The sequence below is a fragment of the Salmo salar genome, chromosome 06 (genome assembly GCF_965601325.2).
Source record: "Salmo salar chromosome 06, fSalSal1, whole genome shotgun sequence".
In the NCBI taxonomy this organism is placed as follows: domain Eukaryota; kingdom Metazoa; phylum Chordata; class Actinopteri; order Salmoniformes; family Salmonidae; genus Salmo; species Salmo salar.
In genome coordinates, this window is record NC_138296.1 from 41707856 (window position 1) to 41726928 (window position 19073).

Consider the following 19073-nt stretch of genomic DNA (forward strand, 5'->3'; position numbering starts at 1 on the left):
ATCATACAATGTTTCCCAGTAAAATGCATGGTCTACACACCCTTCTTTTATGTAAGGTCTATGGTTTGCACTCTAGTCTGAGCTACTTGGGAGAGATGTAATTGGATAGATATCCTAATGATGAGAGGTGCTGCTGGGATGCACAGTATCTAGTCACTGTGTGTGCTGAGGTCAGCTTAAAAGAACAGGAAATTAAGCCATACCCGAGCATATGGGAACTAAATGATCTGGGCATGTTGAGGCAGCATATGGATTAATCTGTACCTCTAGGATCTTTATCTAGGTAACCTACTTTTACCTTACTTCTAAGTTCCACCAACCCAATAGCTAGCTAAAGGTCCAAGAAAGATATTGATGAGGAAAGTGACTCATGGGATTATAATTAAAAACACACATTTACTCACCACATCCTTGCATTTTTAGGTCGGCATCATTTGTAGGTGTCAAACCCGTACTACGTTCAGTGTAAAACAATAAGGGAAATGCATGAACCATTAGGCCTACATCATTTAATGTTTGACATTGTGTCTGATGTCTGAAAGTAGGCTATATATTACAAAGCTCGCTGTAAGAGAATATAAAGGACAAATTGCATTAGGCTAATTTCGTTCTGTGTTATACGACAGAAGACATGCTGATTGGTGGGTAAGGAGTAGGAGGCGGGCACAATGAAGACTCAAATTACAATTGGTTTTATGCTGGTGACCTTGACTGCTGATTCCCTCATCAGACTGATTCTCTTTCCTCTAACATCAATCTAAAATATATATTGTTTTACTATGTCTCTGTGTTTTGCGTTTTAGTAGATCAGGGAGCTAAATGTTGTATTTTGATAGGCTAATATGTTTATGTGATAGGTTACATAAAATTCAATAAAGCTAAATCCATCACTGTATGATATAGGCTATATGGTAAGGCCATTCAGCCAAGACGTGGCCGTCACAGATTGATTCCACCATCCTATTTGTTGTACATTTTGTATGTTGTGGTGCATTAAAATACCAGTAGACCAACTTGATGTCAGACTGGATCTCAGTGGGAACTGAAACATACCACCTCTCAGATTTCATTAACCCCATTATCATAGGGCCCCACCCTGTACTATAGGAGACCCCCCCCCCCCCCCCCCCGAAAAAAGCTATTATTTATGTCAGTCTTACAATCAATATTTTTTTGGACTGTCCATAGATCAGGAAGTATTTCCTTAATTGTCAACTGCATGATTATGGATAGGCTTACAATTGGAGAAAAAAAAACATTTTCTTTATTTTTCAATAGTGCACATTTTTAAACTTTGATACAAAACGTTTGATTTATGGGAAAAAAAGGCACAGTGGAACCCCTCTCTCCCCCAGTTGTATTTTGGCGTTGACTCTGTTACGTCAGCTGTTTCGCTGTTGTCCTGCAGTGTCCGTATTTGTGTAGCTGAAAGTGTGAAAAACGGACTCCCTTGCAATGGAAAATCGGATTTAGGAGAACACTTCAGCTTGGAAAGCATAGGAAATTTTACAATCCCACTCAAATTAACCAAGGACACGGAGTTAAACGTCTCTGCTTGGTAACTACATTTTTATTTTGGATGGGATGGAAGGACACTTCTGCGCAAGGGACTCATTTATGCAGTGGCTAGATATCTGACTAGCAAAGCCAGCTAATGTGCAAATGCTAACTATAAAAACAATCAGCTAGCGACAAGAAACGATTTGCATGAACGTCAGCGAATAAGCTGACTTGTTTAGTATATACAAATGCATTCCGACAGTTTATTGTAATTTGTGTATTTTACTAAATCCAATCACTTAAGATGGATTAATGCATAGTTTACAAGCTAGCTAGCCAATTTAGCTAACTAGCTAGCTATGGATTGTTGCTGTTCTTGTGTTAGCTGACACGCTAAGGTTAGCTATCCAATTAGATCAACATAACACTTGTCTTTGAAAATGTGTTGACTCGTATTTAATGGTAGTCAATACTATACCCCTAGTATGGGAAATACATCCCAGCAAGCTACTGTTAGCTAACGTTAGCTAACTAGCTAGTTGATGGGTTGAGATGTAACTTGACTTCCCAATTAAGATGTAGCACGAGACCGCTGAAAGTTAGTTTGCTTGCTAGCTCAGCTCATTCCTCACAGGAAAGATTGTATTTTGACATTTATTGCATGAGGGGGTGCCCAACAAGTCAGGCAATCATGTCTAGTCAAGTGACGATTAAAGAGAAGAAATCTGGTAGCTTCAGCAAGAAACTCTTCAGACGAGGCTCTGTGCGCTCTGTGGGTAGTTTTATGGGCAGAGTCCTCAGGACCCTGTCAACCTTGTCCCATTTTGGATCAGATGGGCATGCTATTGAAGGTGACAAAGACGACGGGGGGTTCACATTATTTAAAACTGGAGGCAAAAATTCACCAGCTTTGGATGATAGTGACCGTTTCCTCGGAGAGAAGGTCCCTGGAGTGTCTGGTCTCAAAAACCATGGTAACACTTGTTTCATGAATGCCATCCTCCAGTGCCTGAGTAACACTGAACTCTTTGCTGAGTATTTGGCACTGGAACAATACCGGGGAGTCGAGGAAACGGATGAGGAGAAGGAGAAACCGAAGACAAACGGTGTGCATTTGGGGAGGAAGGACCCTCATGACAAAGGCGAGGTGACAGAGCAGCTGTCTGGACTGGTCCGGGCCCTGTGGACATTTGAATATACCCCACAGCACAGCAGGGAGTTCAAAGTAAGTTGGTACAATGTATCATAAAGCAAGACTGCTTCTCTCACAGAACTGCATTTGGCCCGCAAAATCAGCTTATACTACACGTCTTTGAAATGGTCAAATACATTTAGGCTACATCATACTTCTGAGACTAGGCTATCACCAGAATTTTCAAGCAGTGTTGCTTGTGCTGTTTGTTGCAGAATGCCGTCTCAAGGAGCGCTTTGCAGTATAAAGGCAATGCTCAGCATGACGCCCAGGAGTTTCTGCTCTGGCTTCTGGACAGGGTACATGAAGACCTCAACAACCATCCCAACAACAGGCCTTCCATTAAGGTAAACTTTTGTTTGCGCATCATACTACTAATGCAACTTCAGGAACAGTGGTAGTGGCCAGGTTAGCACAACGAGACAGTTAGTGATGTGACCTCGAGCTAGCAGTGAATGGAGCTATACCTGAGGTGAGTCAGCAGTCTGAGTGGACGAGGTGACAGGAGGTGGCTGACTAATTGTGATGTCCTTTGAAGCCTCATTCAGACATTCCAAACGGAATAACATTTGAGCGAGGGTAAGGGCCTGGCATCCTGCAGGGCAGATTTACCGACCTAACCCATTTCTGAACGCAGAGTCCCTTATCAGGCATCAATCTTCCAGAGCACTGGAACAAACAAATTAGGGGAGAGAGCTCACTTCCCTACTTTACGGTGTGCTGACGGATTCATCTCCTGTGGGAGAATGAACAGGAAGTGATGGTGTTCTGTGTCCTCTTCCTGGATTGCTTCCCATCTGGAACAGTTCGTGCATATATTATGGTAACATTTTGTTTGTTTTGGTCTTAGGCAAGGGTTTTTCAGCTGTTCGTGCTGACATTTTATCTCGAGGCAAGCCAAAATTTGTGGCCTAAGTCTACGCCCCTTTGTTGGTGATTGGTCAACAGTAGGGATTATTCAATATACAGTCATGGCCAAAGGTTTTGAGAATGACACAAATATTAATTTTCACCAAGTCTGCTACATCATGTCAGTGATTCTCTCGTTAACACAGGTGTGAGTGTTGACGAGGACAAGGCTGGAGGTCACTCTGTCATGCTGATTGAGTTCGAATAACAGACCGGAAGCTTCAAAAGGAGGGTGGCGCTTGGACTCATTGTTTTTCCTCTGTTAAGCATGGTTACCTGCAAGGAAACACGTGCCGTCATCATTGCTTTGCACAAAAAGGGCTTCACAGGCAAGGATATTGCTGGCAGTAAGATTGCACCTAAATCAACCATTTATCGGATCATCAAGAACTTCAAGGAGAGCGGTTCAATTGTTGTGAAGAAGGCTTCAGGGCGCCCAAGAAAGTCCAGCAAGTGCCAGGACCATCTCCTAAAGTTGATTCAGCTGCGGGATCGGGGCACCACCAGTACAGAGCTTGCTCAGGAATGGCAGCAGGCAGGTGTGAGTGGATCTGCACGCACAGTGATGCGAAGACTTTTGGAGGATGGCCTGGTGTCAAGAAGGGCAGCAAAGAAGCCACTTCTCTCCAGGAAAAAATATCAGGGACAGACTGATACTCTGCAAAAGGTACAGGGATTGGACTGCTGAGGACTGGGGTAAAGTCATTTTCTCTGATGAATCCCCTATCTGATTGTTTGGGGCATCTGCAAAAAAGCTTGTCCGGAGAAGACAAGGTGAGCGCTACCATCAGTCCTGTGTCATGCCAACAGTAAAGCATCCTGAGACCATTCATGTGTGGAGTTGCTTCTCAGCCAAGGGAGTGGGCTCACTCACATTTTTGCCTAAGAACACAACCATGAATAAAGAATGGTACCAACACATCCTCCGAGAGCAACTTCTCCCAACCATCCAGGAACAGTTTGATGACGAACAATACCTTTTCCAGCATGATGGAGCACCTTGCCATAAGGCAAAAGTAATAACTAAGTGGATCGGGGAACAAAACATCAATATTTTGCGTCCATGGCCAGGAAACTCCCCAGACCCTAATCCCATTGAGACTTGTGGTCAATCATCAAGAGGCGGGTGGATAAACAAAACCCACAAACTCCAAGCATTGATTATGCAAGAATGGGCTGCCATCAGTCAGGATGTGGCCCAGAAGTTAATTGACAGCATGCCAGGGCGGATTGCAGAGGTCTTGAAAAAGAAGGGTCAACACTGCAAATATTGACTCTTTGCATCAAATTCATGTAATTGTCAATAAAAGCCTTTGACACTTGTAATTATACTTCAGTATTCCATAGTAACATCTGACAAAAATATCTAAAGACACTGAAGCAGCAAACTATGTGGAAATTAATATTTGGTCATTCTCAAAACTTTTTGCCATGACTGTAGAGTTTGTCATCACAAATCGTCTTCATTCAAAAGAAATTCACTTGAAAAGTAAAATTGTGCGACTTAGATCTCCTCGGCAAAAACGTCAAAATTAATGACAGATTTCTTGAGTTATCTTAGATGAATTCTCACTATGTTGAGGAACTTTATACTGTGTCTTAAGATGGACAAATGGTACTATTGTCGCTTTCTCATTTTTCAAGTAAAGGTCTTTTTAAGGGAGTATGCGAGTACATTCGTTTGGATCGCCTTAGGCGCCAGCCGAACCGAAGCATGAAGAAGACTTTAGACATGCAGAGTGAGAGACGTGAACTGAATAGACCCCACAGAGCTTTGTTGATTAGTCTGCCTTGTCAAATGCTCATAGTTCCTTGAGGATAAGTCAGAGGAGCTGCAGCGTCACAGATAGTTTTGTATTTTGGTCTCTTATCCTTTCGATGTCTTTCAGACTGCTTTGGATGTTCATTGACCTAGTGAATAGAATACAGCCTCAATATCCTACACCGTCTAATATGCAGTAAGAGCTCATCCACTCTGTTTTGTCCTATTAGCCACCAGTGGAAGAGGATGATGGGGGCCTAGAGGGGCCTTCTCTTCCACTCTCTACCGGTTCATTTGTGCAAGAGCTATTTCAGGCCCAGTACAGGTAGGTCATATTTGATGTTTACCCCTGAGGAGTTTTATATTCTCTTCTCTGTTTATTCCTCATGACTTCTTCTAAGACAAATTAGTTCCCTTTCTTACCAACAGGTCATCGCTCACCTGCCCGCATTGCCAAAAACAGAGCAACACCTTTGATCCTTTCCTCTGCATCTCCCTGCCCATCCTCTTACCTCACACAAGGTGAGTACACACCTCTGCTGTGTTCCATCATTGGGTCTGGTGGGAGGAACAAGACTGTTGACAAGTGTTGAAATGTACATCTTGAGACTACTTGAGACTGCGGTTCATTTCAATTTCCCAGGGATGCAGAAGCAAAGTAAATAAGAAGGAATGTCGTTTGGGGCCAAAGTCTCCAAAATGGCATATATCTGCAGACCAAACCAAGCCAGTAATTATGGGACTATTCTATTTCTAAAGTCAATTTAAGGGCTACATGCCCAGAAAACACTAAATGGCTAAAGTAAAAAGGGAAATGGACTTACTTTTAAATCTGAAATGAAGATGTAGGCCTATGACTTTTTAGAAATATGTTGGGTTCTTCTCTGTCATAGTTTTAGTATTTTGAGTTTCATTATTTGTGCCTAGCAGTCAAAACCACCTTTATGCTCATTCAGCTGAAGATTCATAATGCTCCTAAACTGAGGTACCTGGGGCACGCATGGCCTTTTTTGTCCTCATGATACAGTGATGCTATTTTTACAGTGGTGTTATGCTGTCACATCAAGGAGAGAGCGCCTGTTTGATGCAGATTATTTTTTAAGCCACTAAATTCATTGCTGTTCATGCATTATTAAAGATGGGAAGAATGAGGTGAAATTAGGAGAAACGCAGTGGCAAATGATGTCCCATTAGTCCTCCAGCTGTCATCTGATTGATAACAGAATAATGGTCCTCCAGACCAAGGCTCAGTGGCTCACCGCTCTGCCTTCACTACTACTACTTCTTCCTTATCCTCCCAGAAACACAATCCTGTTACTCAACTTTGGGTTATCAGTTATCACTAGTCTGAAGCGTCTAGTTTATTTCTCTGAATAAAAATGTTCTGCTAAGCCTGTTATGCCACTGTTTCTGGCCATAGTTGAGCTGATGTTAAGACAGATCCCACATAACTGAAGTTGAAATGACAGAGAAACTCAAAAATGGAAACCATCTTAGAAATGAGGGTTCTCCAGAATGTGGGGTATCTCAAACTGAACTCCTGAAAGAGCTGCGTTGCTGTGCCTGCTGGCTGTGTTCTTAGTGTCAGCTTAGAGTAGCACTGATCCACACAGTCACCAGAGGAATCCTGCTCAGTGCTCTCACAGAGTAATTACAAATTAGTAGTCCCTAGACAGTGTTGTAGCAGCATTACTAGAGGAGGTGGAAACGTGTCCTCTCCTAGGAGGTTGATTATTGGACTTAATTGTGTTTAATTTGGCGAAAGTTGAGTTTGTCCGTTCTGTTATTTCCTGGCCTTTGTCAGTGGTTTTTATCTGGTGTTTTGTAATTCCTTATATGGTGCCAATATTTGATCCCTGTCATTCCCATGTTTCCTCTCTCTTCCCAGGCCTCTGTATGTGACAGTGGTCTACCAGGGGAAGTACTCTCACTGTATGAGGATCGGAGTGGCCGTGCCCCTGAACAGCACCGTGTCCAGACTCCGAGATGCTGTGTCACGTGAGACCAAGATCCCCCAGGACCAGGTGCTGCATCCTTCCTACTCTCTTATCCCTAGCAGCCTCGGCTCTGTCTTACTAGGTTACATACACACAGAAGTTAACTTGAATGCTTTATGTTCTGGTGGTACTGAGCTACTAAGGATTTCAGAGGAATGTTATCTGAAAAGAACATTAAAGGAGTACCCTACTTTTTCCTTTAATGATTCATCCCAGGGTACTCGACTGATTGTACCAGCAGGTGTGCCCATTTCAGTATTAATAGCTGCTTTACAGTGTTGTCGTAAGTACTATTAGGCTAGTGCATCATAGCCTCTTTAACCACGATGAAGGGATCACTGGAACAGAGCCCATTGTATCCAAGAACAACAGAACTGATGCCTTGGGTTTGATGTGGCTGAAACGTTCATACAGTGCTGTCATTGGATTACATTAAGCAGAACACTAGTGTGTGTGGAATCCTGGTCTGAATAAGAGAAGTTGTCATGATTGAAGGATAGGGCATGGACTCCAGGAGAAAGGGAGGGGGTTTTCAGTCATAGTGTGTAGCCTTCCATATTTACCATTGTTCTGTATTTGCAGAAGAGGTAGGCCTATACACTGTAGAGAATGTTGATGCCGTTTATTTATGTTCTGTAATTCATTCACTGAAATGGGCATGGCCTAACTCTAATCTGTTTCACCATCTTATCTGAATAAAAGGTTTCAGTGTTGACTAAATGGCAGCGGCGTATTGATTTGTTTTGGCCTTCTCCGCTTGCCTCTGATTCAGTTTGTTTTGACGGAGATGTACTACGACGGTTTCCACCGCTCCTTCTGTGATGACGACGACGATCTCGATATCATTCAGGAGAGCGATTCCATCTTTGCCTTTGAGACGCCTGAGACCTTCAGACTAGAGAACATTCGAACCAAGAGAGGTACCTCTTCACTATTCATCTACTGTTGGTATCACATTATTCAATACGTTTTGGGCATTTCTCAATTAAAGTTTTTTTGGTAGTGTACTTGTCATGCATTTTGTATAATGTATATTGAAGTATTGACTGACTATCAATGACCGATTGGGATTTGAAATCCAGGGAGTCTCCTTGCCAACCTGAATCAGAACAACTTAAAGTTTGGGAGTGAGATGAGCAGGACTCCATCTTTCATGCAAGGAGCTGTGAATCCTGCCACTGCATCGACCAATAGGAACACAGGGGCCGACAAGATGGTCCTGCTGATCTGTAACCGAGCCTGCACCGGTCACCAAGGGAGGAGGTACTATAGAGATGTAATATTAATAATATTGACTGCAATGTTGGAATTTTATTTCTATGGGTACTACAGCCCAGTGTTTCCCACTGTCCTCTGAAACCGTTACATCATGCAGGTCATATGATATTTGTTATATTAATGTGTACTTGGAGTCTGTTAACAGGAGAATATCATTCCCTCTGTTCCAGGTTTGGTCTTCCATTTGTACTGTACATGGATCGCACTGTGACCTGGGATATCCTGCAGAAGGAGATCCTGGAGAAGATGCATCACCTGCTCAGGCCAGGAGTTTACATTCAGGTGGGTGGAGGAGAGTGAATGGAAACACAATCCCACAGAATGCAGGTCAAAAAAAGTAAATAATGATATGGCAAAAGAGTCTGAATTACAACCTGTGCAGGCTTTCACTAGTAGGCACTGTGGTTTACTGCATTTAACCCCCCAGAGTCGATAAATAACAAAACAAAAAAATCCATAAAAATCCGTCAGTTTAAGCTAGAGATGTTTTTTTTGCGTTGGATGCCTCTCAATCCACTGCATCCACCAGTGTCGCACTTCCGCATCTGCGGTTAAAGGCGGCAGAGCCAGAGCGGTGTTTGTCAGACCATGAGACATCGCGAATATCGTTCTTCTCGCGAAAACGTCTGTAGCATCCGAAGAGTTTGACCTAGAAACTATTATGACCACTCTATGCAAAGTTAAGACTCCCACAAACTCCGTTTTGCTCTATGACCCCCACAAGTGTCTCAGGACTCTTGTGGGAATGGAAGTATGACGGACTTTTGTGCCTACCCAAAAAAGGGGTTAAATATGTGTAAAAAAATATATGTACACTACCGTTCAAAAGTTTGGGTCACTTAGGGTCACTTTTCCTTGTTTTCCATGAAAACATACATGAAATGAGTTGCAAAATGAATAGGAAATATAGTCAAGACGTTGACAAGGTTATAAATAATGATTTTTAATTGAAATAATAATTGTATCCTTCAAACTTTGCTTTCGCCAAAGAATCCATTTGCAGCAATTACAACCTTGCAGACCTTTGGCATTCTTGTTGTCAATTTGTTGAGGTAATTTGAAGAGATTTCACCCCATGCTTCCTAAAGCACCTCACACTAGTTTGATTGGCTTGATGGGCACTTCTTACGTACCATACGGTCAAGATGCTCCCACAACAGCTCAATATGGTTGAGATCCGGTGACTGTGCTGGCCACTCCATTATAGACAGAATAGCAGCTGACTGCTTCTTCCCTAAATAGTTCTAGCATAGTTTAGAGATGTGCTTTGGGTCATTGTCCTGCTGTAGGAGGAAATTGTCTACAATTAAGCGCCGTCCACAGGGTATGGCATGGCGTTGCTAAATGGAGTGATAGCCTTCCTTCTTCAAGATCCCTTTTACCCTGTACAAATCTCCCACTTTACCACCACCAAATCACCCCCAGACCATCACATTGCCTCCATCATGCTTGACAGATGGCGTCAAGCACTCCTCCAGCATCTTTTCATATATTCTGCATCTCACGAATGTTCTTTGTGTTCCGAACACCTCAAACTTAGATTCGTCTGTCCATAACACTTTTTTCCAATCTTAGCTAACACAACGTGCCATTGGAACACAGGAGTGATGGTTGCTGATAATGGGCCTATGTAGATATTCCATAACAAAGCTGCTGTTTCCAGCTACAATAGTCATTTACAACATTAACAATGTCTACACAGTATTTCTGATCAATTTGATGTTATTTTAATGGACCAAAAATGTGGTTTTCTTTCAAAAACAAGGACATTTCTAAGTGACCCCAAACTTTTGAACGGTAGTGTATATTTCCTGGTTTTTTTTTTAAGTCCGAGATTTAGGACAGACACTTCAAAACCTTGTTTCTTTTGATTTATTTTTGGACTGTCCTTTTTGCCATTCTTGAATGTGTTATTCAATGTATTTCTATGGCTTTAGTAGTTAAGGCCAAAATCAATATTTTATCAGATACATTTTTTATATATTTTTTTGTACCTAAAAGGGTCCTAAAATTCAAAATAAAGTAGCTAAATGATCCATAGTATGACCATGTTAAAACAATTCCATATATCAGTTTAGCACCCCCTATCCTCCAATGTCTTAGACTCTAAATAAATAAACAGTTGATTCCCATGTAATGGCATGTTCGACGTTTAAGTTGCCTCATCGGATAGAATGCTGTTGGTCTGGTTTGAAAAGCACGGCCGTGGCAACATGTCTATACGTTGCAGTCAGGTGGTGGGAATAGGGACAGTGAGTAACTAAAGTCCTGGTATTATCTGCAGGTGGGGCCCTTCAGCCTACGAGTGGTTGGTGTGGTCGGCATCACGTACCTCCTGCCCCAAGAGGAGCAGCCTCTCTGTCACCCAACAGTGGAAAGGTCAGTCTCCTTGTTCTTCCTGGTCCTCTGTAGCTCAGTTGGTGGAGCATGGCGCGTGCAACTCCAGGATAGTGTGTTCGATTCCCGGGACCCCCAATACAGATGTGATATCTTCATTTGACCAGTTTCTATATTATGTGGATCTTAATTAATGGACATTTTTGTAGGGGTTGATACATTTTTCATTAAACCTCGAATGCAATAAGTTTTCATTTCCTGTTGTGCATGAAAATTCTCTGTGACAACAGAGTGATCAAATTGAGAAAACACATCTGTATGTAAAGAATGTATGCATGCATGACGGTAAGTTGATTTGGATAAAAGTGTCTGCTAAATGGCATATTTTATATTATCATTCAACTGTAGCTCTCAACCAGGGTCATGTTCAGTAGGTCACATAGCAAAATGTTTCTCACCAGAAAAAGATCATTTGTGTTCAGGTAGTATCTCCCCTTTTTCAAAATGTTTTCTTCCTACTGAACACCACCTCCTCTCACCAATTCACAATGTTGTTTACAGTTCACTGCCTCCTTGTAATCCTCTAACCACACTTGAATGCCAGATCAGATGCTCTGTCACCAGAACCGTTAAATGGCGTGCCTTTACATGTTTTGCAATCTGTTTCTTCACACACTGCTTGCTCAGCAGGTTTGGTTTATAGTTTGTCCCAGTTGCTGATTCAAATGAATAGAATGGAAGTTTGTTGAATAGAATGGTAGTTTGTCACACAGTACACACACTAAAAAGCTGGGTAGATATGTGTACAGCAGGCAAAAAGACAGCCACACGGGTAATGTAAATCCAATTCATTTAGATTTGTAATGTTTTGTAGATAAGAGGAATACAGCTTGTTGGTTGATATGTGTTTAAGTTGTGAAACTGGTTTATTCTCATTTTTCTTCAACATAATCTTTCCTTGGCAGAGCATACAAGTCCTGTGGCCAGGGGGGACCGCCGCACGTCAAGATAGTGGTGGAGTGGGACAAAGAGACCAAGGATTAGTGAGTGAACGCTGCACAACAATATTGCTGGTGCTCTGCATCTCTTTGATAAACGCCATGTTTCTGGACGTTAGTGGTGAGATTTATCTTGCAGGGAAATACAGGACCGTGAATTATCCCCATAAAGCCACTAGGGATGGGGACGGTTATTAGAATATCCAAACGGACGTTAGTATTCCATTACTTGCGAGGGTATTCATAAAAATAAAAATAAATTCTATATAGATAGATAATTACATTTTAGACAGCCTTTTCATTAAAATAGGCCTAGCCTATCTATCTATGTGACATTGCTACATACAAGGATAGACCATGACATAGACATTTGAATAAAACAACAGTTTTTCTGAGTGCGCTCCATTTTAAAAAAGGCGTACTGGTAGCCTACACACTTTTCACGAGTGTAGCTTGTTATTGTCGGTCAATCAAAGCCACACTACCATCAAAGGCTCCATGCGTACCAAGTGAAGTTGGAGATTTCTAATCAATGCAAAATGGAATTACAATTTAAGGAAATGAAGTTAGCTAAATGTAAGTAAGTAGGCTACAATGATCAACCAACAGGTAGGCTGTTGTTTAATTTGAATGGAGTTGTTGTAGACAAGGACTTGGGGGGCACTGCTGGCGTAATTAGTCTCGCTAGTTGGCTAACTAAGTTAGCTGGGTCATTCCTACTAAGCGGTACATTTTGGACCTCATAACTTTTGGAAAAAATCTATACTGAACAAAAATATAAACGCAACATGTAAATTGTTGGTCCCATGTTTAATGAGCTCAAATGAAAGATCCCAGAAATGTTCTATATGCACAAAAAACTTTCTCTCAAATGTTGTGCACAGTGTGACCATTACACAGGTGCACCTTGTGCCAGGAAAAATAAAAGACCACTCTAAACTTTGCAGTTTTGTCACACAAGACAACGCCACAGATGTCTCAAGTTTTGACGGAGTGTGCAATTGGCATACTGACTGCAGGAATGTACCCCAAAGCTGTTGCCAGAGAGTTTAATGTTAATTTCTCCGCTATAAGCCGCATCCATCGTTGTTTTAGAGAATTTGGCAGTACGTCCAACTGGCCTCACAACCACAGACCACGTGTAACCATGCCAGCCCGGGACCTCCACTTACGGCTTTTTCACCTGCTGGAACGTCTGAGACCAGCCACCTAGACAGCTGATGAAACTAAGGAGTATTTGTCTCTAATAAAGCCCTTTTGTCGGGGACAAACTCATTCTGATTGGCTGGGCCAGGCTCCCAAGTGGGTGGGTCTATGCCCTCCCAGGTCCACTCTTGGCTGTGCCCCTGCCCAGTCATGTGAAATTTTAGATTAGGGCCTAATGAATTCATTTCAATTGACTGATTTCCTTATATGAACTATAATGTACTAAAATCTTTTAAATTGTTGCATGTTACGTTTTTCTTTAAAACGTGTGCATTTTCACTATCCGGATTTTCGAATAGTGAAATAATTTCAAATGCCCATCACTTAAAATAGATTGTTTGTCTAAAGACAGGGGCGAGAGAGTATAGCAGACGAGGCACTTTGATGTTTGTTTTTGCTTTTTTAAGGCAAAACTCTGCATGCTCAGTTCGGCGAGCGCCTTACCGAACTCGGCTTGGCAAACCGAACGAGTGTGCTTGCATACTCTCTTAAAATACCTTCGCTTGATAAATATGAAAAAAAACGGCAATAGTACTGTTTGTCCATTTTGAGACGCAGTAGCTAGTATAAACTTCCACAAAATAGTCAGAATGAGTCGAAGATAACTCAAGAAATCTGTCATTAATTTTGACATTTTTGAAGAGGGGTTCATAGTCGCGCAATTTTATATTTAACTAAGATGTCTGGTGCAGTATTTATTTCTGAATAAAAAAATGTGCATGAAAACAAGCCATCTCTCGTTGAATGACAAAGGCTCTATTGAAGAATCCCTACTGTTGACCAATCACCGACGAAGGGGTGTAGACTTCGCCTACCGACTTCGGCTCAGTTCGCCTACCGACGTCGGCTCAGTTCGGCTAATGTGCCCGAACAGCCGAAAAAACCCTTACCGAACTCCAAAACGAACAGAAACGTCACATAATGCCGTCATTATATATGCACAAACTCTTAGGAACTGTTTCGGCTGGGAAGCATGCGGGTGCCTTTAGACATTTGGAGACAGGATAACATAAAGGAATGAAATCCTTAAGTATTACACTACCTAAGCAATACCCACTTATTGGGAAGTGTCATATTTAGTATTGTGTGTTAGGATAGGAGGCAGTGTGTTGAGTGATTGATTGGCTGACTGTGATTCTCCTTCCATGCAGTCTGTTTGGGCTCACTGAGGAAGAGTACATCCCTGATGCTGAGAGTGTGTATCTGCACAGAGAGCAACACCATCAGCCCCAGGCCTGCACCCTCGCTCAGTGCCTCCAGCTCTACACCAAAGAGGAGCAGGTAACACTGGAGCACACACACATTGTGTTGGTACCACAAGGCCACACACACACACACACACACACACACACACACACACACACACACACACACACACACACACACACACACACACACATTGTTGGTATCACAAGGCCACACACGCATTGTGTTGGTATCACAAGACCACACACACATTGTTGGTATCACAAGGCCACACACATTGTGTTGGTATCACAAGACCACACACACACACATTGTGCTGAAACCACAAGGCCACATGCACACACATTGTGTTGGTATCACAAGGCCACACACAATGTCTGTCGATGCATTTGTATGCTGTTGTATTTAAACAAGAAAAGAGACTTGGAAAAAGGAACATTCTCTTCTTACCAGAGGGTTTGTTTATTATTCCACAGCTGAATATCCAATAGCCTTTCATTTGGTTGAAATGCTGAGGGTGCTGGATATTTTGCCCCTAATGCTAGGTTTGAAATACAGCATTTTTATAATGGTTTCTCTCTGTCTGGAAGGACACCAGATAGACTCTGAATATACACTGTGGTTAGCAGAGGCTGGAGGTGGTCACTTTAAGAACTGGCACTGGTCACAGAAATGAGGGTGCTGTGAAAACATGGAGTAGACTAGTCCGGAACTCCCTCTGTGAGTGAGACTGATTTAAAGGCACTGCGGTGGGGAGCTTTTCCTTGATGGCTGCGTGTGTGTGTGTGTGTGTGTGTGTGTGTGTGTGTGCGTGCGCGCGGATGGGCTGTCTCTGTTCCAGCTGGCCCCGGATGATGCCTGGCGCTGCCCCCACTGCAAGCAGCTGCAGCAAGGCCACATCAAGCTCAGCCTGTGGACCCTGCCTGATGTGCTCATACTGCACCTCAAGAGGTTCAGACAGGTACTGCAGCAGCAACACAGCATTCAGCACCCCCCTCCAATTTCCCCCACTGAGAATTATGTCCAATAATTCCTGTTTTGTTTTAGTAACGGTAGTTTCTCATGCTTTGGGCGGCCCGACCGGTTCCTATTCTTGGTTTGCCTTCAGTCAGTGTTGCTTGTTCTGTCTTGTCCATGTTCAGTCACTGCCACTCAGTCTTACCCGGTGACCAATCTCCTGCCTGTCTAAGAGGCAGGTGTAGCGCCAGTTCAGCTGACTGGGTACTGTGTTTACTGCTGTGTCCTGTAGGAGGCTGACAGGAGGGTGAAGATGCAGAACATGGTGCGGTTCCCTCTGATTGGCATGGACATGGCTCCTCACATGGTGAAGAGGTCCCAGAGCAGCTGGAGCCTGCCCTCTCACTGGTCACCGTGGAGACGACCCTACGGCCTGGGGCGTAACCCTGACGACTACCTGTACGACCTGTACGCCGTCTGCAATCACCACGGAAACATGCATGGAGGCCACTACACAGGTAAGACCGGTGGTTTAGCAGTAAGCTGGTAGTAGTCACTGACTGGAGGTAGATGGATAGGAAAATAACACTACAGTATGACAGTATCTTCACCATCACCCTAAATCTCTTGTTCGTCTAACCCCCAGCTTACTGTAAGAACTCTGTTGACGGCCAGTGGTACTGCTTTGACGACAGTGAGGTCCAGCCCGTCGCTGATGATGATGTGTGTCAGCAGACGGCCTACATCTTGTTCTACCAGAGGAGGAACACCATCCCCTCCTGGTCTGCCAACAGCTCCGTAGCAGGTCAGTGGTGACCTGGAGGGTGGGATTTTCCTGACACTAATGTTTCGTTAAGATGGTATATTACGTGGTTCTACAGGAGAAATGCCCTTAAGTGACATTAAAACTGTTTGTCCACTCTTAGTTGGACAGTAGCATCAACATCTTGGTTATCTTTGAGAGACCTGAGGGGTTGATTGTCGTCTCCATCTGTGCCAGGCTCCACCAGCTCATCTCTGTGTGACCACTGGGTGAACCGTCTCCAAGGCAGCAGGCCGGCCAGCCTGGCTTCCGGGGCCTCGTCCAGACGCGCCTCTCTGGCCTCCCTGGGCGAGTCGGTGGAGTTCACCACAGGGGACCGCAGCGAAGATGACGGTGAGATACACTGGGTTTCTCTGTCTTCTTTCTCCATCTTCAGCTCTTTTGCCCTCCTCTCTCCCTCCTTTAGCTAGTTATTTCTAACCTTACAGGATCTGTTACTATGCCCAGTTGAGAAAAAAGAGCATTAAATGATCCTTTCATTGAGTCTAGTGCATTAGTGTAAACTCATTTATTTGTATCTGTTTAGGTGGGTTTTCGACCCGTCCCTTTGTTCGGAGCATACAGCGTCAGAGCTTGTCTTCCAGGTCATCCATCGCCAGTCCTCTGGCCTTCAGTGATAACAGCATGAAGCCCTCCTGGTCCCTCTCTGCCAAGCTCCATATGAGGTCCAACTCCCCCTCACGCTTCTCCCTGGACTCACGCTCCTCTCCCCCCTTGGAGAGGATAGGAGAAAGGGGAGAGGCCTGTAATGACAAGGTATCCACATCTTGCTTCGGTAGCTACAGCCGGCACGAGCGCTACCCTGGTGGCAGGGCCCCCTTGTCCATGATGGAGGGGAACAGCACCGACCAGGACCATGGCAGGAGGATCCTAGACGAAGTCTACTGCAGGGCCCCCACGCCGGCCGATAAGAAGAGCTCCAAGAGTGACCCGACGGACAACAACAACCAGATAACAGCCCTGGACCAAAATGCACAAGCCCCCCTGTCGAAAGAGCAGAAACGCAAGAGCAGCACCGCCGGATCTGCCCCGAAGTTAGAGAGCGCCGGGTCCAAAAAGAGTTCCATCAAGTCTGAGCCAGAGAAAAACTCCAAGAAGCGCCAGTGTTCATCCTCCACCCCCAAATCCTCTCCATCCCAAATGTCTTCCAGCCCTGTGGTGAAGGGCCCCAAGGTGACCAACTCTAAAGACAAGGCCACCAGCAGCAGCACCGCTACGCCCACCAGGACCCCGTCCAAAAAGAAAGAGTCTTTGTCTTCCAAGGGTCCTGACTCGGCAGATGGAACCTCCCAGCGCAAGCAGCGCGTCTCCACGCCGCAGTCCTCCGCTTCCCCCTCCCCCACCGTAAAGAAGAGTGCCTCTGGCCTTGAGAAGACAACCTCTGGTCGGAAGAAGCTGCTGGAGAGGAGCTGCAGTCGGGACTCAGGGTTGGTAAGCCCTCTGGTTGATAGACCACGCTGGGGCAGCAACGCTGCAGCCAGGACCCCCACCAAGACCGCTGCGGAGGGGATCCGTCCAGAGAGGAGGTTTTTGCGGAGTTCCATCAGCAGCTCCTCTGTCACCAGCCTGCGCTCCCCCAGCGTCTCCTGTAGGGACCCTAGGCACAGCAGCAAGTCAGAGGACAAGGGCCTGTCGTTCTTCAAGAACGCCCTGCGCCAGAGAGAGTCTCGCCGGTCGGCCGATCTGGGTAAGACCAGCATCCTGGCCAAGAAGGCCTCTGAGAGGACAGCCAGGCTGAGCGTTCAGGAGGGGGATGGGTCGGCCAGTGCCTCAGAGCATCATGTGAACGAGGTTGTCACTGAGGTAAAGGAGTCCTCCAAGCCCTCCACCCCAGTCAGACGCTCTCTGTTACCTGTTATAGGCAAATCCAAGTCTTCCACTTCTGAATCCAGTCTTAATTCTCCCCCCAATGGGAAAAAGCCTCTTGAGAAGCAGGCGTCCTCCAGAAAGCTTTCTGCCAGCATGCAATCTTCTGCACGCCCAACACAGAAGCCTCAATGACATCATATATCGATAGCAGTCTCATTGTTTTATGTACGCAGCAATTTTTTTCTCCATGTGCCTAAGATATAAATATATATAGATTGAGAGAGTATATAATATATATATGTACTTGTATTTTTCTTTTCATAAGCAAGATGTAAATGATCAAAAGCGCCTTTCTATCCTGTCATGGAACCAAATCATTGCCTTTGGCAAAGTATGGTATTAGTCTACTACTGTACGCAAAACTGAATAGGAATGTTTTAAGATAGCACTTTGTAAATACAGTATGGAATATTTTTCTCCAGAACAACGCTATACAGTAACTTAGTAAACAAAAAATCTATTACTGTCAATTTTTATGTATTACTTTTACATGGTTTAAAAAGGTCACGTGAAATTAGAGTAACGGGTCTAGGACTTGACATTTAAGGCTGTAAGGGTACACTAGTCTTAAGATAGTTTGTGGAGTAGTCTAAAATGTTACTCCTTTTCTACACCTGGTGCTGTTCAAAGGGCAATACTGGCACTGTTTGAAATATTTAAAATGCTGAGGTTCTGAAATATTTAAAAAACGTTCAATGTCAGGGGTCGGCAACAGGCGTCCTGTGGCGCAAAACCGTCCAGGAAGTGATTTTTTTTTGGGGGGGGGTTGTGGGACTGCCTAAAGTTTTTAGTATAAACAAATATATGTATATTTTGGGAATTAAGTTTTTGGTCAAAAAATTGTTTAGTTTAGGAACTCTGTTCCCAAGTATTTTCTTGAAAAGAAAAAAAGGGACGTGATCATGTCTCAATGTAGTCAAGATATGAAATGATTGTTCTCAAATACAATCTGTTTTTTGGGCTTAGTTGTGGTCAATTTGCAGTGTACAAATTATTCTAATTATGTTCCCCCCCCCAACCATCCGCGGCTGAATCTAGT

At 43.9% G+C, this 19073-nt stretch overlaps 2 protein-coding genes across 2 annotated transcripts in view; one reads left to right on the forward strand and one right to left on the reverse strand.

The window, feature by feature from the left end:
* LOC106607352 (interleukin-21 receptor) overlaps positions 1 to 19073 on the reverse strand; it is a 60975-nt gene that overhangs the window by 32251 nt on the left and 9651 nt on the right. The window lies entirely within an intron of this gene.
* LOC106607351 (ubiquitin carboxyl-terminal hydrolase 31) lies at positions 1383 to 18704 on the forward strand. Its single transcript, XM_014204239.3, has 16 exons — positions 1383 to 2725; positions 2908 to 3039; positions 5594 to 5688; positions 5793 to 5885; positions 7252 to 7387; positions 8133 to 8280; positions 8443 to 8623; positions 8809 to 8920; positions 10923 to 11017; positions 11941 to 12018; positions 14331 to 14460; positions 15227 to 15346; positions 15635 to 15860; positions 15989 to 16147; positions 16343 to 16498; positions 16692 to 18704. The coding sequence occupies exons 1-16, from the start codon at positions 2162 to 2164 to the stop codon at positions 18164 to 18166; spliced, it is 3900 nt and encodes a 1299-aa protein (XP_014059714.3). The 5' UTR covers positions 1383 to 2161; the 3' UTR covers positions 18167 to 18704.